Raw genomic sequence first — 24,040 nt, 5'->3', positions numbered from 1 at the left:
TGCAACGCTAAACGCTGCATGTAAACAAATTTGTTTTGTTGCCAATATCATTTTGAGTGCACTTTACAAGTGAATGGTAATTTAAAGAATAAGCATTTACCTTAAACTTTGTACAAAACCATGACAAACTTGGATTATCACAATGTAATAAATTATTGGTTGTTTATTAGGCTCTAAGTCTTATTATACATTTATACATTTTATAAGCATACATATATCAGATAGATAGATAGACACGCAAGGATACCAGGGTCCTCGATATGTGACAAGTAAGTATCCTGCAGGCTTAAGTCCTCACTTTTTTAACACTTTTATTTAAGTACATTTTATATCAGAAAATTACTTTTGAAACTTAAGTACAGCAAATGTCATAAACTTGTAAGACTTTTACTAAAGTAATGTTATAAAAAAATGACTTCAACCTCTACCAAACTCATTTTCTGGTAAGATACTTTTACTCAAGTATCACCTTTTAGGCACTTTATACAAAGTGTATACACTTTCTGTTCACTAAATATTACACACTGGATCTTTAAGGGTCTGTTTTGTGGGATTTCTGATGGAAAAGCGGTTGGACGCACAGTAATTTTAAGCCGCACGTGAAGGCATCACTGCCTGGGAAAATGGGAGGTGAATGTTTTGTCAACGTGACTGTCATCGAGTGAACGCTCCGGGGGAAGAGAAAAGCCGAGCCTTCGCTCCTCCTCCACTTTACATCGTCGGGACCTGGGGAAGTGTCCGGACGGGGGAGACAGTCAGTCAGCCGAGCCCAGGATTCTGGGGGGGAAAGATGGGAATAAAAGTCACAGTGTTCGTACTTCTCCTCTGTGCAGTGCTTCCACACATGTACCGTAACGTCCAGGACAAGTCGTCGCATTGTGTGTTTTGTCCGTTTCTCTGTAGTGGAAGCCCGCAGCCGCCGCAGCAGCAGCAGCGCGAGCTAGCTTAGCAGACACCCGCTGGCAGTGCCAGACACACAGGTACAGGAGGAGAGGAGGAGGGGGTCGCTGACAAAGAAAGGTGGCGAGGGAACGATGAACCGCTTCCGAAAGTGGCTCTACAAGCCCAAGGTAAGTTACCTTGGATTGACGCGGACTCTAAGTCATTTTTTGATATAGAGCTTTGATTAGAGCTAACACTAAGAGCCAGTGAATGTGGCTGCTAGCCTGGTTAGTTCACACACTGGCACACATCTGCTAATGTTAGCCTGGGTACCTGATGTTACTGTACCAGACAACAGCAGCAGCAGCAGCCGCCTCAGCCTCTTTGTTGTTGTTGATGCTTTTGTTTGCAATCTGGGCCAACAATGGTACAGCTCCATTCATACATACTGATGTATGCTGACAGACACCCTGCTCTCCTCAGATGACATTCATTCATTTTAAATAAGTGCTTTGTTTCAGAATTGCAGCATAATAATAATAATTATGATAATAATAATATTACTGTTGTTTCTAACAATAGCGGTAGCAACAACAAGCAATTCATTAGATTATTCGCTAACAATTTATAACCACAGTATTCTAAATTAATATATATGTTTTATTTAAATGTTTAATGTTGTTTTTTACTTGGCTGAGTCAAAAAAATGTTTTGGTAGAACTCTTTTGCCACTTTTTTAAGCGGTTTGAAGAACACCGTTATCAAGGAGTACATTTGGAGTTACAGTAGCATTGTAGCAGCAGACTCACAGCATTATGAACATCTATTTAAATATGAGTTGTGGAATAATTAGAAATATTATATTTATATTTATTTTGTTTCATTCTTGAAAATAATATTATAAAACAATATAAACAAAAAAAATCCAAAACAAGAATGAAAAGGAGCAGTAAGAAGATAAATCTTGTATGAACTTACACAAAACCTGTTAAAAAAGAAGAAAATTATAAAACAAAATAAACTAGTAAGGCTGATATAAAAAGCGACACTATTTTAATCATCCTTCTAAAAATACTAATTGGTTCATCCGTGTTCAATTAACAATGTCTTAATAACATAAATAATAAAAGCATAGTTTTAGCTTGTTAAGTGTGTTTGGACAAATGTAAATGTAGCATTCTGTCTAAAGCTGAACAATTCGTCGCAATTTTATCAATAAAATCACAATACGGCCTGCTGCAATTTTTAAGTCGCAATATTTCTTAAAGCCAAAATGTGTCTGCAAAATAATTGCAATTACATATTTATTAAAAAATCTGTCATCATTGGTGAATCTGTTTGATTTTTGTCTGACTAATAGAGTCCATAGAACAAGTCAGTTAAAATTAGCAAAGGTTGCCAAGTCAGAATCATTTTAAAAGTTTGGTATTTTAATAAAATAAAATAAACCACCGCGACAAATACCCGATTGAAGTACTCACTCATTGTGCAGTGAAACGACTGTTACACTGTTGCAGTATTGGAGGAAAGGTTGTTTAATGCCGCCGAAACACATCTAATCAGATGCTGTCCAGGCTCACTTGGCAACGTCATCACTTTTGGAGTGAGAGCTTGTTGGGGATGTTCTGTAATTTTTTGAAATCAGGCTCACACAGTGAGGGAACCGGGCTGACACAGCAGAGGACGTATTGAAGGCTCAGTGGCCTTGTTAAATGAACATTTAATATGTGTCATCCGCATCACTTTTTAGGATGACTGACTGCCAATGTTTTTTCTTCGGGGAGTCCACTCTTGTTAACTTGTTGGTTTTAGGGAGAGCAATTGTAAGCGACTGCATACGTAAACAGAACTGTATAAAGCAGGTTGTAAATGATCGATATGCAGTAATTTATTTGTGCTGCATCATCACAAGGCATCAGCGTTTTTGTAGTCATACAGTATATAAATAAAGAGTCACAGGTTTCCTGGCCATTATGGATTGAGAAACTGTTATCGGGTTTGCATCTGGAATAGTCTGAGCTGTGGAGTTTGTAAATTTAATTACGGGTTTGCAGTCTATATGAGTTCCTCACCCTGTCTGTTATCCATGCTTTACAGGAAGTTTGCTATTCACAGGGAGAATTGTTGGAGCAAATATTCCATTTAAAGCACTCCACAAAATGATGCACACCACTTACACTACACTGCACTCTAATGTGTCCTCTTATGGAGGATTGAAAGAAAGTGGTTATTATTAGTAACAAACATTAATTTTGGATTCTTCAGACTTGAAGGTGTCAGGGATGATACTGAGCTGGATCACTGGACAGGATCTCATCCATCCATCCATTTTCTACCGCTTTATCCTCCAAGGCTGTGCCAATCTCAGCTGACATAGGGCGATAGGTGGGGTACACCCTGGGCAGATCGCCAGTTCATCACAGCGACACATATAAAGACAAACAACCATTCACTCTCACACTCATCCCCATATTGCATGTTTTTGGACTGTGGGAGGAAACGGGTGAACCCGGAGAAAACCCATGCACACATGGTGAGAACATGCAAACTCAAAGCAGAAGGGCCCTTGTTCTGACCGGGTCATGAACTCTGGTCTTCTTCCTGCAAAGGCAAGAGCACGAGCCACTACAGATTTGATCCAGAAACCTTAAATAAACCTTAAAAATTATGTGACCGCCTCACTAAATCCGTGTGTTCATCATGCCACATTTCGGTTCGGTACAGTTTGGAATGGTAAAGCCCACGGTCAGGCTCTCGTTTTCGACTGAGAACAGTACCCTTTGCCGGTATCAGCAAGATACGTAGTGTGATGTTGTACCGGTGCATGACAATGAACATCAGGATTGAACATGACACAACAGACAACAACACAACGGTTGCTTGGTTTGTGGCTGTTTGTCCGCGATTTAGACTGCGGGCGGCGAAGAAACACCGGTTGCAAGACAGTGACGCTTTTCTGTCGCCCAATCAGCTGACTGTCATGGCCCTAGCTCCACCCATACTGTACCATATCATTACTCTGGTGCCTCAAAAAAAATGGAACCGTTGAGGCTGGTTATTTTGGTGCTATTCCTAAAGGAAATGCAAAAAAATGCTCTACCACTCGGTTGAAACGCGCCATAAGCGCAGGCGGCATGCTGAAACTAGAGACCTGTGCCACTACTGTCCTATGACCAGAACATGCTATCATACTGATGGAGCGTTAGGCTTTTCAAAATGATTTATCACAGCTAGGGGCTGAACGCATCTGTACAAATGTGTTATTAACGGCTAATCTCGCGTATAAGAGGTAACTGACACAGAAAGTGTTGGATCCTTTAAGTATATTGACATCATAGCTGACCTTGCTTCGAAATTCGAAAAAATTGTTGTACGTCTCCAGAGCAGTGGTTTATAGAAACTGAGGAAACGGTTCCACAGACGGCCTTATAAAGAAGTTATGGACTGTGGTGCAGTCAGTGTTTTGATTCTTGGCATAGTAAATAGAAGTGTTTTACTCTATATATATTTGAGTGATGGCAGGCAGCTGAGTTGCCGTATCAACTATAATTGGAGTTTTTGCAACTGTAGTGTAAAACAGGGCTTAGTTGAAATGCATCTGATTATATATTATCCTCCCTCTCTTCACCACACACACGCACCTGCGTCATTCCCCTTTTACTCTGTTAGACCGCGTTTGCCGTCTCAGCATTTTTGTGGTCCGTTGTTGGGGTTTGGCCCAACCGTTGGGGGTTCACCAGAGTATTGTTGTGTTCATGAATGACTACTGGCGCTGAGCTATTACATCAGTGCATTTTCTGCCAAATCACGGCCATGGCAGGAATCAACAGAATTACACACGAGTCTGTGGGATTTAAATGGCCCGTTCTGTGTCAGAGGAGTGACGAGAAGAGTGCCGAAAGCCGAGGTAATTGTCACAAATCAGTACGAAAAGAAGCGGTAATGGACGGATTCATGCTCCTGTTACTGAGAAGCAGCTCAGATAGCCAACAGTTTTACTTTTGTACGAAGAGAAATCATTTCTGTGATTGAAATAGGTGCCCAAACTGCATGTTTCGGCATTCACTGTTGAACACAGCGTGAGGGCATTGTCATTTTGCATCAGCAGTAAGCTGTTTATTGTTGAACTATGTTCTCCACGAGATAGAAGGGTGATGAATCAGCATGTTCCCTTGACTGAAGCAAACCTATTCATATTTCCAGAGCTGCTCTTTACCAACACAGATAAGTCCCTGTGAGGAGGACTTTCTTTTGCCCCTGCTACACAGGGTGTTTGCTCTGTGCAGGACATGATAATATACCCGTATATTCAGCCCGGCACTTGATTGTCCTGGTCTTCCATAAGGCTGGAATGGTAGCAGAGGTTTACTCATTAACAGTAAGGAACCTAACATTAGTTTGAGCGGTTTCACATTCCTTTTAGTCCTTCATCTGGTTTATCCAGTTTTATTTGTTGATGTTAATATTTATTTTACCTTTCAATTATAAAGGGAAAAGATTTAGATGGATAAAGAAGTAATGGGAGAAGTAGAGAAGTATTGCCAGACAAAGACGAGACCTGGCTCAGGTTTCTCAGCCGCCGTAATGGCCACCATGCACTCGCCTCTCATTCGTCAGCTGCAAACTTACTGAGTGACGGATGGCAAGAGAGGGAGATGTCAGGAGGCTAAACCTGTGTTCCGTTGTGGCTGTTGTTCCATCAGGCATTCAGGAACTGACCTTCAGCTCCACACCAACTCATCCGTCAGTGTGATGGGCTCACAGCTCACATCAGGCTGCATGCTCTTGCCTCCATCAACAGTACAGGATGCTTCTAATTTGTCTTTTATTTCCACCTCCCCCCTGCCGGACAGTTGAGTGCGTGGGTACCCGATACTTTCCTCACTCCTCCTTATCAAAATGTCAGATATCACTGTGTGTGTGTAACAATGTAGGCTGTTGGCAAGTGTAAGAACATACGTAACGCTGATGCCTTATTACTCCGATAAGGTCATCCAACATTTGATAGTTCACTTGTGAAGCGAGGGAACGAAATACATCTCGACACCACAAAGCAATTATTTCCGGGCTTTGAAATGCCGCCTCGTCGACCACTTTTCAATATTTTTCCCTCAATTTTCAAATTCCAGCTCAACATTTATGCACTTTATTGTAATATTTGTGCATGTTTAGTTTTTGTAAACAATGTTTAACACAAGGCAAAAAGAAAAGTTTTCATTAGAGCACCCCTGTTTTTAATGGGAAAAACAGGTTGTTCACTAACTGGTGAATTAGCTGGGATTTTCCTCAGTAGTGATGGAGGGACAGACAAACAGGGAACTTGTTGAATTATTAAATTATGAAATTATTACTGGTTACTACTTTTGCAGAGAATGGCTGGTGTAGATCTTGTTGATTTATCACTGCTCTGACTTGTTTGTGTGTGCCGCTAACGCGCAAGAAGAAGAACCCGGAGAAAGTGGAACGATTTGGTGCTTGTCTTTGCAGAGTGGACTCACACTGAGTTGATGGACGAGCAAACTGCTGAGCAGCAGCCAGTGTGGCTTCAAATTTAGCCCCTTTGCTGGAGATCTTTGGGGAAGTCCCATTCTGCTTACCCACCAGCCATGGGATAATTGATTTGGTGTCAGCTGCCTGGATTTAGAGAAGCTGACCTGAGTGCAGATTGAAACAGGCTGGGTGATTGAAGGCCTTTTAAAATTCATTGCAGGATTGGGGGATCAGGGTCCGCTGTCCGAGATGTGGGAAAGCGATGATTAAAGGGAAGTAGCTGCGGGAGAAGAGTTATATATAAAGGTACCATACAGGCTACGCTCATTTTTTACACCTCATTATTTATTGGTGATAATCGCTATCCACTTCGATCAAAGGCCTTTTTCTAATTCCACTCTTAGTTGTCACTGACGATATACATCACGCGTGGATCCAAGGGACTCCTTTGTCTATACTAGTGTTCAAGGAAGAGCGAGCAAATGAAATGCCACCTTCCTGCTCTCAGGAGAATGGCAGAAGTAGGAGCTGTCATTTTAGGATTAGATTTGGCCGTGGTTACAGTTGGCAGGACATATGATAAAAGCATATCACTCGGTTGCAGCACTCGACAGGTGTGTTAGTTCTGTGGTGTCAGTGCGTTTTTAAATGGTGACCATTACTTGCGGGTAAAATGACACTGATGATGATGATAGTTTTCTTCTTCTGAGACAAATTAAGCTTCGTCATTGTGGTGCAGAGATGCAAACACATTTCTTCAGTATTTTGTTTCTACATATGTTATTTAGTTAGTTTAGCCTTTATTTTGCTTCTTCCCTGTTAGATGGAGATGCCACTTTCATGTGCCATTTCACTCCACAAGCTTGTAGAATCTTGACAGACCGCAATCTGAAAAGCATGTTTAATCGCAAGCGTACTGTGGCTAACCACAGCTGCCATTGTCTTATTTGGGGCAGCCCATTTTTCGCCATTCGTTGTCGCCGCATCAATGTGACATCATGCTGCGCAACCATCGGGCACAGCCCTCACCCCCGCCCACCCCATGATTTCTTTATTATCCAGAGCAAAGAAATGAAGAAAATACTCGCATTTAAGAAACTTAAACAATCAGAAATCTTGTTTTAATCATGAAAAAAAGCTTCAAACTGATAAATTGATGATCAAAATGATAGTCGATTCATTTAATAATCGATTAATAATCAATTAATTGTTTCAGCTGTAGACTGAAACAAGACTTTACCGTACCATGATAGAAACGCGGCACAATTGCACTGAGAATCATGTGGAATTGTGCTCAGTCACTACAGTGGTTATGAGATGTCGGGCGAAACTGCATGGAGGGATCATGGCAATGCATATAAGTTGGGTTGAGTTGAATTTTTTTCTTCAGTATGTCTGATAAATGTTATGCATGGGTTGTATTTTCCGGTGTTTTTGTGTAAAGATGATGGCCTCCGCCCAACCCTAACCCTAACCCAGAACAACATTGGGTAAATCCAAAAGTTGCCCTAACCTCCGTCACTTAAGTGTAACAGCCATTGCTGGATCTCAAGCAGGTGATTTATTGCATAAGAACGTCCTGGCAGTTGGTTTGAAGAGAGGTGTGCCCCCCCCCAAGTCTCAGAGAAGGGACAAGCACACAGATGATGCCATATGTCCAGATGTGCAGACCACTCTGAATGAACTGAGTCAGTGGACTTAGTTAAGTCTAGTCTGCAATGGAACCAGTCAGACTTGTTAAAACCATTATTTTGTTGTGTCTGTGTGTATTTGAATGCAGTGCAAGCTAGAATGCAGTCAGATGTGATCACAGGAGCCGATGTATTCTAACACACGCGTATCTTTCGACAGATGCACCAGGTTTGAGCTAGGCACATGATTGCTGAGAGTAATTTAACGGCACAGCCATTTAACAGAAACCCCAACACCCTAAAGTGTTTCCAGAGCGTTTTTAAAAGTGTTGTTGTTTCTGCCTGATCCCATCAATAACAGGGTTGAGGAGAGAAAAGTCCTGATGCAAGCTGCGCATGAAACAAATGACTCGACACAAGTCAACCTGCTCGAGCTCAGCACAGCACAGCATTGAAAGATTATGCTTTAATTCTGCCAACTTAATATCAATAGTGGTTGAGGAAGAAGTTTCCTTGTTTGTTACCAAAATGATTGGCTCGCTCTTGCTCGGGCTTTTATGCTGAGTCCTGAATAATGAATGAGGTGATGAACTGTATCCGGCAGCTTTTCGGTCAGTCTGCCAACTGACTGGATGAAGCAGAGTGAACTGGTTCCCCCAACAATATTTGCCTCTGATCATTGGAAGGCAGCCAGCAGGCAGCAAATTGAGCCTGGAATAGAGTATAGAGGGCAGGGGCAAGGTTTCTCATAAGTCCCTTAAGTGGGTGTGCACTCATGCTATGGACGCTGGTGAAGAATTAGCCCGGCAGCGTCTATCACCTGCACAGACTGAATACTCCAGAATAAGCAGCTCAATGAGATATATGCCTGAGAAAATGAAAATGTTGATTGTCCAGCAGTAGGCGACTCCTTTTCAGCACGGTTCGTATATTGACAGAACAGAATTGTCCCTTCAGTCATTGTGAAATGATGTGACTGAGGTGGCTTAACAGTAATTGCCACTCTGTGTGAACATATAGGAGCTTAATAGTCCGAAATGATAGTTTTCTGACCGCAGCGGATCGAGACTTTAAGTTATCCGAGAGAGAGGTCACCCAGGACAACTGACAGCAGGAGAGCGGTGCACCACAGGAGACGAGAGCTGAATCTGCTGAATCATTTCCTCACTTGTGCGACGTAGAGCTGTCATTGGTGAAAATGACACAAGACGAGGAGTCAGACCTTCAGACGTTCACACGTTTACAGTCTATTACTGACTCATAGCATATAACTTGGTAAATGTTGCCCGCTGGAAGCTGGGAGCCTTGCCGTCTTGCTTTATGACTTGTAAAGGGCCTCCTCTCTCACAGACTGCTGCCATATTGCGATCCTTGTTACCGAAGATATCAGCTGGGCTTAATTTGATTGTATTGTACTTAAAGTGATAGTTCAGGACAGTCAACCGCAATGAAAATGTGGCTTCCAGCGGTGACACAAGGGATTTTAGCCACTTAACAAAACACACAATGATTAAAACCTGCACCTGCTTAAGTCCACAATATTTTAAGATGAAGTCTGCCACTTAATCTCATTGTTAGACAGCCGTGGGCCGTGTTTTCATTATAACATGATATTAAGTGGTGGTGGTGGCGGTGGGGTGCATATGGCCCGCAGGCTGCCAATCTGACGCCTCTGCTTTAAAGTGTGTGTAGAGCAAATGTGGTCGTTTTCAGGAACATTTTGTAGACTTAAGTAGATTTTATTAGATTATATTATTAATGAGCCATACTCTTTGCTTATTATTAATCAAGTTCATTTAGTGGTGACAATCTCCACTTAGTAAACAACATTGTAATTAGGTTATGTTTAAATGTTGGAACAGCTGTAACAACTCGGTGTGCCTGTGAGAAATGTGAGCGAGCATCTGTAATGAATGAAACCCATTCACCTGTTTGCTTTTCACCTCTGATTTCAGTTCCTCACACATTTTTTTTTCCCCTCCTTATCTATTAAAAGATCATCCCCTTGACAACCAAATATCTTGAGCAAGCAACCACTGCCTATCAAGAAGTAAATCATTGTGTCTTGAACATTGCCTTGCCTTTGAGTTTTGCCCGCTGATACAATCCTGCAGGAATGTTCCCTCTTGTGTAAGGAATGCAGCAGTAGGAGGCTGTAGGATGGCATCGGTCTCTAATGCTGCTTCTTTCGTCCTCTTGTCGCTGACGGTCTATACGCGACGGAAAAAGAATACCATCACTCTCTGTGCCGTGTTATGTCTTAACAAGAAAAGGGTATTTCACTGTCTCCCACTCCCACTTAATATCTGTGTCTTTGTCTTGTTGAGTAGGGATATTGTTTCATTCAGAATGTAGACGTTTAGATGACCTCATTGTCTCTTTATTTTATTTCCCATTAGCCTTACACATTAACCCAGTTAAATGTTTGTCCGTCATGGTATTATACCGTCTGTGGCTGTCTATTCCCAGTCTTCATACACCATTTCTGCTGTATATAGAGCATGTGAGTGACCTTGTTAAAAGACTGTGAAACATTTACTATGTCTGTCTGCTAATGGAGCTTCTGTGTAGCCTGACTTACCTGTGGTGCCTGGGTTTTTTGCGCATTGCTCTACCAATGTATTCATGGTGTTGAAATTCACACTGGTGAACAAAAAGTGCCGCGATATTATTGACTTTTCTGTGTGAGATCCAGACTGAGAAGACCTCGCCTCAGCACGGCATGGCTCGACTCTACGTTTGTGTGGTTTTCCATAACAATATAGTACCTCACCGACGTTGGGGAGGGGTCATTGCAGCGCGGCTGCATGAAACCGCCGTGACTTTGTTTAATGCGAGACCAATGCAAACTAGTGACTTGTAAAGCAGTTGTTTTCAGTGTACTGAATCATTCGAATCTGTGATTTAAAAAGATTTGTTCAGTACTTCCTGCATGACCCGAGCACAAACTCCATCTGCCTTCCTAAATACACCAGACTCCTCTGTTAAATATTGAGATTTTAGACATTTCCATGCTAAATTAACGCAAGTTTTACGGATTTTTGAGTCTTTTTAATTCATTTACAGTTCGGCATTGTTCGTTGTGATTCTTGTGTTGATGCTCTGACCAATCAGTGGCCAATCATTAGTCTGACGACGTCACACATTGTATCGCCTCGCTGGAGGAGGTACTTAAAAAAAGCACCAGGTACTATCACTAATGGAGAACCAAAAAAGCCGTTTCCGAGGCGATTCCAGCCATGCCATGCAGGTACCATGTAGTGGAAAAGCGGCAAAAATGAGGGATTTATGATTTATCAGGATCTATCTGTTCTGTCTTGGAAAAAAAAAGACTGCCTGTGAATCACTGAGCTGTAGCTTTGATTTAGCTGTGGGCAGAAGACCAACCTATCACACATTTAAAGGAACATACCAGCAATTATCACCCTACAACCTTATATTTTAAGTGTGATCCCCCTCTCCCTGTGATATACTGTGTTTCGTCCTCCAAATAACCTTCGACACTGAGAGTCGTTCTTTCCCCCCTCACAGAAATCATGCGACAACTATCCTCGGTTTTGTCTCAGCGTTGTCTCCTCACAGTTTGTTCCATTATTAATGAGAGGGAGAGTGAGGCAACAGCACCGTGTATTATATTCGGAGAGGGAAGGCAAGGGCCGACGGGGAGAGCTTCACACAACAGGAAGCACGGCAAACTTAAGGGAAAAGGTCCTGCGAGAGGCTTTCGGTAAATACAAACAAAAATATTTGACTTCATGAAAAGCACTTTCAGACATTAGATGCCTGCAGCAGAATGAGTCAGTATATCAGTGTAACTTGCCTCTTCCTCCAGTCTGCACAGTCATGCTGTCCCTATAATCTCCTGTACCGTCATTGGGTCCCTGTGGTTTGTGATGATGCATATTGGCATGTGGTAGCCATTTTTCAGAACCGTTAACATTTTAATAACAAGAACTCTTCACAGGACGAGTGTGTGTGTGTGTGTCTGTGTGTGTGTGTGTGTGTGTGTGTGTGTGTCTGTGCATGATCTGTTGGTGTCTTGATTCAACATTTGTTTCTTGATAATCCTATAAAATCTGTACTGGTCGAAAGCAGCAATTCAGATGATGAATTATTCTGTTTATATTTTCGTAGCCTCAGCATATCGTCTCTAACTTGTGTGTTGTGGCTGCACGTGCTTCAATCAGCAGTGCAGTGCTTTGCTGCGCTGTTTGCCTCACACTGACGGCAGCATGGTGCGAGATAATGACACAAATCCTCAACCAGGGTCAGACTTTCTAATTACACCCACTCTTCTGGGGAGCTTTTTCCCTGTATTAACCTCTGTTAAATAAAAGAATTCAGCAAATTGGAGTTGAATCTTTTGTTTATTTGGCCTATGAAATGGCCTAACATTTGTGTTTTAGCTCTGTCTGTCTTAGCTTAGGGTTCATGTCTCTGAAGCAGCAGGTGACTTATAGAACAACATGGGACGCTGTGCTGGCTACATGTACGACTCGAGTGGATGAAGTTGTGCTCATTTAAAATACGACACCTTGTAAACACCGTAGTGCTGTAGCGACACGGTGCTGTTAAAGCTGGGAGACTTGACTTGTCCAAACCTTTGAGCATCAAGCTGTGCAGTCTTTGGTCTGCAGCTGTCCATTCTTGACCCTGAACTTCCCTCACACACAGCTCCAAATACAACACACGCAAAGACGAGTTGGCCTCGTGGCCTGATGAAAAGAGATCTTTGTTGTGTTCCCAGAGATTTCATAAATGCATCATTTTCTTTTTCCACCACATAAGATCATCACAGCCTTACGGTCAAATAAAACATTTGATTTTGTCCCAGTCATTGTCTGATAACAGCGCAGTGAGTCTTTACACTCCTGGCTTGGCCTGTACGTTGACTTTTTGCTTTGATATTATGTTACATCCTCTATACATCTTTGTCTCTGCGTTGTTAATATTGTTCCTCAATGTCAAAAACAACACCCTTGTGTTTCCTTCTTTCTGTGTAGAGGACGGACCCTCAGCTCCTGGCCCAGTTCTACTACGCTGATGAAGAGCTGAACCAGGTGGCCACTGAACTGGACAGCCTTGACGGCAGGAAGGACCCTCAGCGATGCACCCTGCTGGTCAACCAGTTCCGATCATGTCAGGTCAGTGGGGAGAACCAAACTTGTTTAACGTTATCATCCAGACACGTCTGCCTTTCATGTAACTAAGAAAAACTTAAAAGCTGTAGAGCTCAACATTTAACTATAGGTGAATGTCTGTGCCATTGTAAAATGAGTTCATTTGTGTCTGTGGTGACATTCCTGTGCTGAGTAAAGTGTTTTATGTTATGACAGAGCAGACGAGGTGGGTGTTCAGTAGGGCTTCACAGTCGTATTTTCTTCCCTATCACGAGTCAATCACAGTTGCTGCTGTTCCCTGCACTATGCAGCTCCAACTGAGTTCCACTTGGCGGCCTTGCTTCTTTCTCTCTGTCACTGTGTGTCTGTGTGTGTTTGCGTGTTTGCGCGCGCATGCGCGTGTGTGTGTATATTCATAGGCCATAGTATATACCACGGGTGTCAAACTCATTTTTGTTCAGGGGCCACGTACAGCACAATTTGATCTCAAGGGGGCCAGACGAATACAAATAGTAAAATAATAGCATAATAACCTATGAACAACAAGAACCCCTTTGTTTTTTGTCCTTTGATTTACATTTACTGAAGGATCATTTTACAAAACATGAAATATCTTGAGAATTATAAGTGCAATTTCAACAATATCATGCCTAAATTTACTATTTAAGCAACACACTGGATCTATAAAGGCACAAACATTTAGTCACGGGTATCTGGAGCATTTGACATTACGTTTAGATTAGTGTGAAAGTTTAACAAATTCATCCGATTGGACCCTCTGGCGGGCCGGTTCTGGCCCCCGGGCCGTATGTTTGACACCCCTGGTATAGACCATACGGTCATAGAGACCGCATTGTTTTCTTAATTACTCAATAATCCATAAGGGGGCAATACTCACTCATTCATTTTAAATTGAGCATAAGTGAAATTCACGTAGATAACATGAATCCCCATCTTGTCTCTGAGCCAGGAATTCATATGTGTTAGTTTTAGATCATTTTCATTTCACACGGTCACCTTTGTTGACCTTTCTTTTATGACTGAAATCTTACTGAAAGATAGACACCTTGGCGGACGCAGGCGTGGCAATACGACTATTGCTTTACCAAACATTGTTTGGCCTGGATCTTGTGTCAAACAGTTCTTTTGATAAGGTGAGATAAGTGGACTTTGTTTTGAAGCCAGCCCGTGGACACACACACACACACACACACACTTAGCGCTGATAACAACAATGTGTCATGTGGGTCATTACATGAGAGCTGCTTCTTAAGACAGAGGTGTTTTAACTGTTGAAGTAACTCTACTTTTGGACAAGAATGTGTTCAAAGTCTTTTTTAAACTAACTATTGAGTGAAACACAAATGGAGAATCTCATGGTGGGTAAATGATGACGTATAGTGATACAAATGATAGTTTTAGCCTCGTATGAGGTCAGCGGAGGAGAGGAGCTTTTAAAGGTGATGCCGCGCATGAGTGATGGCTGCCTTGCTGCATCGTGCTGAGAGAGCTGGAGGTGGTCATTTGGCCCGTTGTGTCTTAGCCACCCCCACTGCTTTAGCTCTCAGGGGAGAGCCACTTAATAAGGTCATTGCTCAATCCCCGACTGTGCTGTCTCTTTTTCCTCAATACTTGTCTCTGTAAATCTGTCATGCTTTCTTTCTCTAATTATTCTTTTGCGCCCTTTTTTTTTAAAGTATATTACCCTGTTTTTCATCCATCCATTTTCTACCGCTTTATCCTCCACATGGGGGGTCGCGAGGTGTGCTGTGCCAATCTCAGCTGACATAGGGCGATATGCCAGTCTGTCACAGGGCCACATATAGAGACAACCATCCACTCTCACACTCACACTTAAGGTCAGTTTAGCGTTCCCAATTTACCTAATCCCATATTGTGTGTTTTTGGACTGTAGGAGGAAACAGGAGATCATCTGTTCAACATTATCATGTTGTCATGTTCGGGCGTCGGGGAAAACCTGGGCACAATATGAAAAGAAGTCTCTGATTCATCAATTCACAAGCTGCTGTAAATAAAAGTTTGAAAGCCAACTCTCGGTACTTAGATGCTCAAAGAGAAGTCGTTTCGGTGGCGTGCCTCCAGGACTCAAGGATTTTGGAGAACGGAATTGAGCAGCGTTGTATCGCACAGCCTTGAGGCCCCGAGAATAGAAGGCAAGTGCACTCGAGCCAAAATTTGCACTTGAAGCTGTCACGCAGCTATCATGGGCCTCTGTGGGGGACATTGCCTTTGTTACGGTGAGACAAGCATATGTGCTTGAGATGGACAGAGATAGAGACAAGAGACAGAACAAGGTACAGGGTCATAGATAGACAGAAAAGAGTGAATGAATGTCGGGTCTTTTGACGGACATGAGCATCACACCTCAGCTACTATCCCTAGATGAATGGAAACCAGCCATACCAAAGGTTATCACTGGTCTCCCCCACCGGGAGACGTTCACAGACAGCGGGGGGTGGCGATCAAGCTGGACCGAGACACATGCACAGCACACGGCCATGAGGACTCGACGGTTAAGCTCTGCCTCTCAAAGCTTTTTAATCTTTCTCCTCGGGGTGAGCAGAGAAAGACGCAGTGCTGTGCCTGACAAGATTACAGTGCACAGTGCGGCTATGGTTGAGTGAAAGGCTCATTGTAAGTCATTGTTATGGCTGCTGTACATGCCAGCAGCACATAAGTCTTCCTCAGCGCTTGCTGTGTGTGACACTGCATTTTCACTGCTGGAATTATGAGCTTTGGTTTTATATTTTTATTGAGCTTGCAAGGCCCACAATTGTCTAACGTACTTGTCCAATAATTTTCGTTCTGTGTCTAATCGGTGGTCTTTAAATGCTGCAATACAATGCACGTCTTCAATGACCTAAAACGTGCAGTTAATTACTTAAATCCACTCACGCGTGATTACCTCTCCGACTAGTTTGCTCAATGTCTTTTCCTGACACTCTTGTGCTCGTCTGCAGGACAGTGTGTTGAACATCATCAATCAGATCATGGATGAATGTATCTCCAACGACCGGGCCAACAGAGACTTCTGCGTCAAGTTCCCAGAGGAGATTCGTCATGACAACCTGGCAGGGCAGCTGTGGTTTGGGGCCGAGGTAGTGTATTCCCTCCAGCATCATTCTGAAGGAAAACAAAATCTTACACATGCATCAATGTACACGAAACCACTTTTACAACTGCGTTGTCTCTGCTGTAATTTTGCCATTTTGTCATTTTTTAATCTACTGTGTGAAAATGTATCACGTGTATATGTCGTGTGTTTGTGTGTGTGTGTGTGCAGTGTTTGGCCGCTGGCTCCATCATAATGAACAGGGAGATAGAGAGCATAGCCATGAGACCGCTGGCTAAGGATCTCACTCGTAGCCTGGAGGAGGTTCGGAACATCACCCGAGACCAGGCCCTGAGAGACCTCAACTTGTACACAGACCGCATGAAAGACGCACTGCGACATTTCGACAGCCTTTTTGCTGAGTTTGAGCTCAGGTAAATGAAGGCGCGGGCGATAATGGCAATTGCATCAACGAGATGAAAACCACGTTTGTCACTCGCTCAATTATTTTCGGTGCACAGTTTGCAAAAAAAGATGCTGCAATTGTCATTATGTTCCTCTTCCTGCTCTTCCTTTGCCAGTTATGTGTCAGCCATGGTGCCTGTGAAGTCTCCCAAAGAATACTATATACAGCAGGAGGTGATTGTGCTCTTCTGTGAGACCGTGGAGAGGTGAGTTAGACGGAGGCAGAAACGGATATAAATTTCATCTGGGTATTAAACCAGAATCCACACAGAGATAATGTGTTGTCTTCTTTTAATCATGTGTCTCCTTCTGTCTGTTGTCTCAGGGCCCTGAAACTGGGCTACCTCACGCAGGACATGATCGATGACTATGAACCTGCACTAATGTTTACAATTCCCAGACTAGCCATTGTGTGGTAAGTGTCTCCATTCCCCATTCTGCCTCTTCCTTTGTTTTCTGCTCTTTCCCACCCCGCTCACTGAATTTTAAACATATTTTTAGTGGGCTGGTTGTGTATTCAGAGGGGCCTCTCAACCTACACCGAAAATCAGAGGACATGTCTGAGCTCTTCCGACCTTTTCGCACTTTATTAAAGAAAATCAGGTACAACACAAGAGTATTAAACTTGACAAAGTTATTATTTTCTTTTTTGTTTTGCATGACGTTTAAGCTCCATTGTGATGCCTTTACAGAGATCTGCTGCAGACCTTGACTGAAGAGGAGCTGGTAACACTAGAGAGGAACCTGTGTATCTCTCAGGACTGGGAGTTGTCCACAGGCCAGGGGCTGGCTTCAAACGGTGCACCAGCACCAGTCCAAGAAAATCAGTCATCCTGCAGTCACGGTAATGACACTTCCAAGGGGGAGAGTGAGGGGGAGCAGGAGCATCTGGCTCTGTATGTCTGTCCCAGCCAGGAGGAGGAGCTGACGGAAGTGGAAAAGGGCTGGGAGGAGGTGGAGACTGAAAGGGGAGAGGAGGAGCAGGAACAGGGCCTGTTATGTGAGGAGGCAGAGGAGGCTGAGCTGGCGTGTTCCATGCAGTATGATGAGGAGGAACTTGAGCAGCTCAACATGATGGTGTACCTTGTAGGAGACGAGATGTCCACCCTGCTGTCGCCTCCTAGTCAGGGCCAGTCCCCAGCTCGCACTCCCAAAAGAGGAGAGGCAGGAGGCTCCAGTGGGGCTTCCAGCACTGATGCGTCTCCCCGCAGGCTTCTGGTGGGCCGGGGAAGGACACGTGTCAATGTAGAGGAGGAGGACAGGGTTTTCTTCATGGAGGACTTGGAAGCAGCAGGAGACAACATCACCAGCATCTCGAGAGAGGCATGTAGTTGTGTCGCGTCGCCTTTTAAAGCACCAGAGTCTGCTCCTGTTGTGCAACGGAAGCAGGGGCCACGACCAGACTCGGTCAGGAATGGCTGGTACACCGAGACCCCGTCAGAGCAGCCATGTCCTCAGCCACGTGGCCAGAACACGCTTTGTCATCATGCGAAGCTCCCGCCATGCACCGCCGGTCCGGGCTCCGAGCCTCTGCCTTACACTAACGGGTGGGAGATGGGTTTAGAGGGGACAGCTTCTGAAACGGCAGAGGTCATTGCCCATCGTATGGGCGGTATGAAGCTTTCTGCTACAGTCATCTTCAACCCGGGCTCCCCGAGCTTGACGGAGCTGGCCGTGGACAAGCTGTTGCTGCCGCGGCCCGCTCCCTCTGACATTGAGCCCTGTAGCCCCCTGGTGGCCACTCACTGCCTTCTTAACTCGTGTGTCTGCTGTGCGAGCTGCGAGGACGGCCATGACGACGCGATAACCACGGACACCACTGGTCTGGGCTTGGGCCTCGCTCTGGGGTTGGACAAACAATCCAAGGGAGCAGCCAACAGCACCGTCATCCAGTCCTCGGCTTGCCGATTGCCCCTGCGCGGTCACGAGCCGCACAGTAAGGGGGAGCTCGCCCAGGTGACTCCCCCGTCCTCCCGCAGCCCTGCAGATCCACTGGAAGAGGATTTTAACTCCCAGTTCTGTGAGAAGTGCCTGGTGTTGGCTCCGGGGCCCGGGCGTGCTGCACACGACTGTAGCTCCAGCAGAGATGAACAATCCCCGTGCAACCACCACCCGAGGACTGAGAAGAGGCAGCAGGCCAGTGGACTCCGACAGAGGGATAAGGAGATGGAGAAAGACAAGACAGGAAATAAGGAGAAGGACACCAAAGGGGACAGCAGGAGGAGCTCCAGGTGTGCTGGCATTTCTATATTTCCAATTCATTTGAACATATTTTTGGGTTTATGTTTCATTTCTGATGTATTAGCTCCCTACATCAACATAAAAATGATATGTTTACCATATTTCATCACACTTTTTAAAATTATTTTACAATTCGTGTTGCCTTAATTTGATACATCTATTGTTTTGTTTTTTAATTTGCCATTTTCATCATTTATTTGGGTGTTATTTATTTTTTTTTTAGTTTTCAGAACTCTCCCCTCAGCTCTGTGTCAGCTAGTGACTGTGACAGTGTGTCGGTCACCACATGTAGTCTGTCGAGCAGTGCTTATACTCCCAGGTAAATCATCCTCCTTAATAAATAAAGTGTCATGTGTTTGTGAGTGTCTCATCCTGCTCACACTCCGGTGATAGGTAATTACAATAAGACAAAATAGTCTTAACATGGAAGATGTTTTCAGCCGTTATTCCAGTCTTTGTTCAGGTTCACTTCTTTCCTAATGAGCCACAGTTTCCTAATGATGCTCAGTGTAAATGCAGTGTGCGATAACAGCACAAGTGGAGATAAAATAGAATCCATCCTCTCAGGTTTGTTTTCTTATCACAGTTTTCACACCACATTCTGCATCTGTCATTCAAACATTGACATTTTCTTTTGGTAAAATGTAATTTCAGTGTAATTTTGACCCTATCGGAGGATAAAGCCGAAGATGATGAATGTATAAATGAATACACTCGGCGTGTTAGTTGTGCGTGTATATTTGGTAAAGATGAAGTCACTTTTCTCACTTCCTCTAGCCCTGTGAGCAGCCTGACTCCCAGCTCATCGGACGACCTGGACCAGCAAGAGGTCCAGCTGGCTCTGGAAGGTGCCAAGTTGGCCGCCAGGAACAAGATCCGATCACGCTTCCACAGCAGCAGTGACCTCATCCACCGTCTCTTCGTTTGTATATCAGGTAAAAGCTCTCTCTCTCTCTCTCTCTGACAGGATACATTTTATATGGGGAGTAATGTAATTTAACCACAGGACATTAATATAACATTAATGGCCAGTTTGCACGGGATAAGAAATCTCAGTTAAACTACCATGCACCGCCGTCACCTCTTGTCGTCATGGGCGTACCAATGCGGCTTCTCAATGCAGACACACGTCAACATAGCGGCTCGATCCATGCTTGAAAATCCCCAGAAAACTTTGGACGGAATATTTACGCACACATTTGCTGGTCTATTCCCACGGGATTCATATTGCCTGGACTAATTTTTCCGGACCTTTTTACGCAAGGTGAAAGTCACCGTTTTAGTCTGGTAACGGGACTAAAATTACAGAGAAGCGCTGGTGATAATTACTTTACCTTCACCTCCTCATGTAAAACTAATCCCATCTGAATATGGCTGTGGTAACACTCTCTCCCTCTCTCTTTCTCCCCCCTTATTCTCTCTCTGTCACTCTCACTCTGTTGTCTCACTTTGCTGATTTCACATTGTGTGTGCGTGCGCTGCAGGTGTTGCTGATCAGCTGCAGACCAACTATGCGAGTGACCTCCGCAGCATCCTCAAGACCCTTTTTGAAGTCATGGCAACCAAATGTGAGGAGGGGGACGACGATAAGCAAAAGAAAGGTAAAGGACATTATTTTGATACCGTTTTGGAGCCAATCTGCTGATTGTAAAGGTTATTATTGATTATTTTAGTTCCTCATCTTTTTCACTTTGACGCTCGGTTTCACGCAGGTCGTCTTCTTGATCATGTCTACATGCCTGAATGTGATTGTCTAATTATATATTTGCATTGCAGCGGAACAAGTGCACCTTAAAAAGACGGCCGGTGAGTGTAGGTATCGGCTGAAGTAATGGATCCATGGTCGAGTGCTTCTCATTGACCCAGATGCTGCCTCATTAATTTACATGCCTGTTCGCTCAAAATAGGAAATTGTCTCACGAGGGGGGGGAAATAAAGTGTGAACCCACTCAAAATTCATTCAGTGAAATTGCTAAAAACATCACATGAAGTATTATTTATTGAAGCGCCACTTTGGTTTCTCGTCCCGTGGTGTCCTGCAGGTCCTGTTCTGCGGAGTGCGGTGCTGGAGGACTGTGCGCTCTGTCAGGAGACCATTTCTTCTTCAGAGCTGGCAGCCAAGGCACGTGAGGGCCAGTTTGAAGGTCAGCTAATCTGCAACCTACCACAGCATTAATGTGTAACCCACTTATTTTCCCCTGCTGATAGAAGCACGTTTGTTTCGCTGTGTTTTCTTGTTGGCTCCGTGTAGACCCTCCTGACTGGGTCCCTGATGAAGCCTGCAACTCCTGCATTGCCTGCAAGGCACCGTTCACTGTTATCCGCAGGAAGCATCACTGTAGGAGCTGTGGAAAGGTACGATCGCTGTCCTCCAAGGTTATAATAGTTTTTAGATTTTTCATTAGTTTTAGTTTTTATTTTGTTTTTGAAATTAGTTAGTTTTAAGAGTGGGTTTGCTAGTTTTTACTCGTTACTTTTTTGTAAATGCTTGGTTTTAGTTATGTTTTTTATTAGTTTTAGTGTTATTTTTTTGTAATATAACTAATTAAGTAAAGTATTGTGTCATCAAAACCCAGCAAAAGATACCATTTTAATAATGTATCAGGATAAATGAACAACCATCCCTGAATCAAATATAACAGTTTACTCGAAACATACTGCATGTGCATCATACTGCAGAGGTTGGATGCTAACAGACTAAAGACACACATGAACATAACATGAATAATAATAATAAATACCCCTCATGAGACACTTTACATTGTTTGTGAGCCAGGAGTCTCAGGAGCTCAATCTGAGGAAAAACATGAGCAAAATTAAAAAAACAAACAAACAATAAACCCAATAAAAGACTAAAGGTTTGATTCATGTCGATGAACCGCCTCAACCCAATTAACTACATAACAAATGTTCTGTTTAACTTGCACATTGTAAACGAAAACAAATCCAAAAAATATAAACACACTTAGTTTTGTAAACACACAATTCAGTTTCAGTTAGTTCACGTCTGTTAAACTTTTAAAAGTTTTTATTTTCATTTCAGTTCACGAAAATTTCTGTTAGTTTTCGTTAACGATAATAACCTTGCTCTCCTCCTGTCTGAGGAAGTCCAGTTGGCAGAAAACTTAACTGTAGTTGTTGTTGCTGAAAGAGACGACTCTGCGCTTACAAATGGTGAATAAAGACATTCATTTCCTTCCAGATTTTCTGCTCTCGTTGCTCCTCCCACTCTGCACCGCTGCCCCGATATGGCCAGGTGAAGCCCGTGCGGGTTTGCACACACTGCTACATGTTCCATGTCACGCCGTTCTATAGCGACAAGGCCGGCATCTGACCCTATGTCGTCACAGAAAGCTCTCCGTCCGGCACAACAAAGCTCATATGCAACAGACAGTTTCCACAGCTGTGCACAAAGCAAACGCCACACTACTCTGGTCTTCATTTACTCCTGATAAGGAAGACTTCAGAGTGATGCCGGCGCCTGAGTGGGAACCACAGGGATGATTTCTGTACCCAGCTAACACAAATCATTCACAAATGCCTGTGTGATTATAGAGTTGCAAAAAAAAAAAAAGAAGAAGAAGAAAGGAAATGAACAGGCAATAACACATTTTGAACTTTGGCATTGTGCAAGGAGTGTTCTGTAACGGTTTGCGACGCAAAATCGGAAACAAACTACTTTTTTTTTTCTGTTGCTTTAGGTGTAAATTAAAGGACTTGTGACATATTTTCTTATGCTTTAGCGAGCTTCCTACATTTGTGCCAGAGCTCCCTTGGGACTCGGATTACTCAAAAGAATGTAAGTCATGATAACCATGTAAATAAGGATAATTCTGGTAACAGCTACACTAAAATGTCTTCAGTAAATGGTTGCTATATATGGGAATTTGAAGCCAATTTTCAGGCCCAGTGAAGCAACCACTGAAAACCGATGCTTTTATATTGGGATTCCTTCATGTTTTAATGTCAATGAATGTGTAATTCTGTACCACTTTGACAAATGGGGTCTAGATTCCAACAGGACTGACTGTTCAGCTTTTGGTGGTAATGGGCTGTGCCCATTGCATTTACAGTTGCACCATGGCATGTTTAGTTTTTCCTTTGGACTCTGCTGCACACTTGATGGATAAAAGGGATTTCCTTTGTCATCACTATCAGGTCTTGAAGGCCCCCTAGTGGAGAGTTGACCTCTCTGCACTCAGTGCTGTAATCACCTCGATGCGAGCAACATGCTTTGAATCGTAGTCCTTCTCAGGGGCCGGCCTTCAGACTTCAGGCCAATTATTGCCCTAATGGTTTTCCCTTCCTCACACTTATTTATAGTGCAATATAACACCTAACTGCAGTGGCTCTGCACTCTTAAGAGGCAGTTGTTTTCTGTTTTAAATTGTAGTTCTTAGGCCATTTCTGGAGAGAAAAGCTGTGCGGATTTTTGTTTACACTAAATTATTCCTTTCTATCGTTGGTCTGAAACAGATGTTGGGTTCCCAGACCGACTTCCTTTTTGCTCTTCAATCTGCTTCCATTGCATTGATAAAAAAAAACAAAAACAAAGTATCTTCCATGCTGTCAATATATGACACTTGTTTCACGTGAATGGTCTTGAGACGAAACAGCGTCACTGTTTATATCACGTTATGTCCATTCTGCTCTGACTTAAAGCAGGCTTCTCAGGCAGTACATCATCAGAAACTACTGTTGGATAAAAGCTTATTTTCATCGAAGAACGTGCAAAATCACTTCTTTTATAAAGAACAAAAACAATGTATGAAGCTATGATTGCTTTTATGTGAGGGGAAAAAAAGAAGAAAACATGGAATCATTATCATAATTAAAGGGCAGGATATCCTATTATCATTGTTATTATTTCAGAGCTTGGTCTTATTTTGTAAAATTCCAGTACATTTCCATGAGCAGAGCTGTGTAAAAATATTCATCAAACAAATAATGTTATATAGTTTTAAATGCAATGTATATTGAAATAAATTACTTTTTCCTGATTAAAAAAAACCAAAAACATGATTTGATGTGCTTTTACAGCAGTACCCGAAGTACTGCTTGCAATATTTGTAATTTGCATAGTTGATTTCTAGAAACTAATTGGTATTTATCTCTAACATGGAGCATATTCTTGAATA

At 43.1% G+C, this 24,040-nt stretch overlaps 1 protein-coding gene across 2 annotated transcripts; it reads left to right on the top strand.

The window, feature by feature from the left end:
• Positions 1 to 678: 678 nt before the first annotated feature.
• On the top strand, positions 679 to 23,924 carry zfyve28 (zinc finger, FYVE domain containing 28). Of its 2 annotated transcripts, XM_044047732.1 has the most exons (14): positions 679 to 1,070; positions 13,007 to 13,147; positions 16,105 to 16,242; positions 16,428 to 16,630; positions 16,778 to 16,867; positions 16,987 to 17,076; positions 17,163 to 17,264; positions 17,354 to 18,892; positions 19,126 to 19,221; positions 19,680 to 19,837; positions 20,387 to 20,503; positions 20,945 to 21,046; positions 21,154 to 21,257; positions 22,105 to 23,924. In XM_044047732.1, the coding sequence occupies exons 1-14, from the start codon at positions 1,035 to 1,037 to the stop codon at positions 22,234 to 22,236; spliced, it is 3,048 nt and encodes a 1,015-aa protein (XP_043903667.1). In that variant the 5' UTR covers positions 679 to 1,034; the 3' UTR covers positions 22,237 to 23,924. The 2 variants fall into 2 exon arrangements, with proteins under 2 accessions (XP_043903667.1, XP_043903668.1); XM_044047733.1 differs by lacking the exon at positions 19,126 to 19,221.
• The last annotated feature ends 116 nt before the right edge of the window (positions 23,925 to 24,040 follow it).

The sequence above is a fragment of the Solea senegalensis genome, linkage group LG16 (assembly GCF_019176455.1).
Source record: "Solea senegalensis isolate Sse05_10M linkage group LG16, IFAPA_SoseM_1, whole genome shotgun sequence".
Classification (NCBI taxonomy): Eukaryota; Metazoa; Chordata; class Actinopteri; order Pleuronectiformes; family Soleidae; genus Solea; species Solea senegalensis.
The sequence above is the reverse complement of the archived record's forward strand: the minus strand, read 5'-3'. Positions and strand labels throughout refer to the sequence as shown.

Bases quoted from the DNA above. Each gene is read 5' to 3' on its own strand.
- zfyve28 (XM_044047732.1), top strand. From the start codon at position 1,035: ATGAACCGCTTCCGAAAGTGGCTCTACAAGCCCAAG. The intron at 16,243-16,427 runs GTAGTGTATTCC...GTGTGTGTGCAG, and splicing joins AGCTGTGGTTTGGGGCCGAG to TGTTTGGCCGCTGGCTCCAT. The intron at 19,222-19,679 runs GTAAATCATCCT...CACTTCCTCTAG, and splicing joins AGCAGTGCTTATACTCCCAG to CCCTGTGAGCAGCCTGACTC.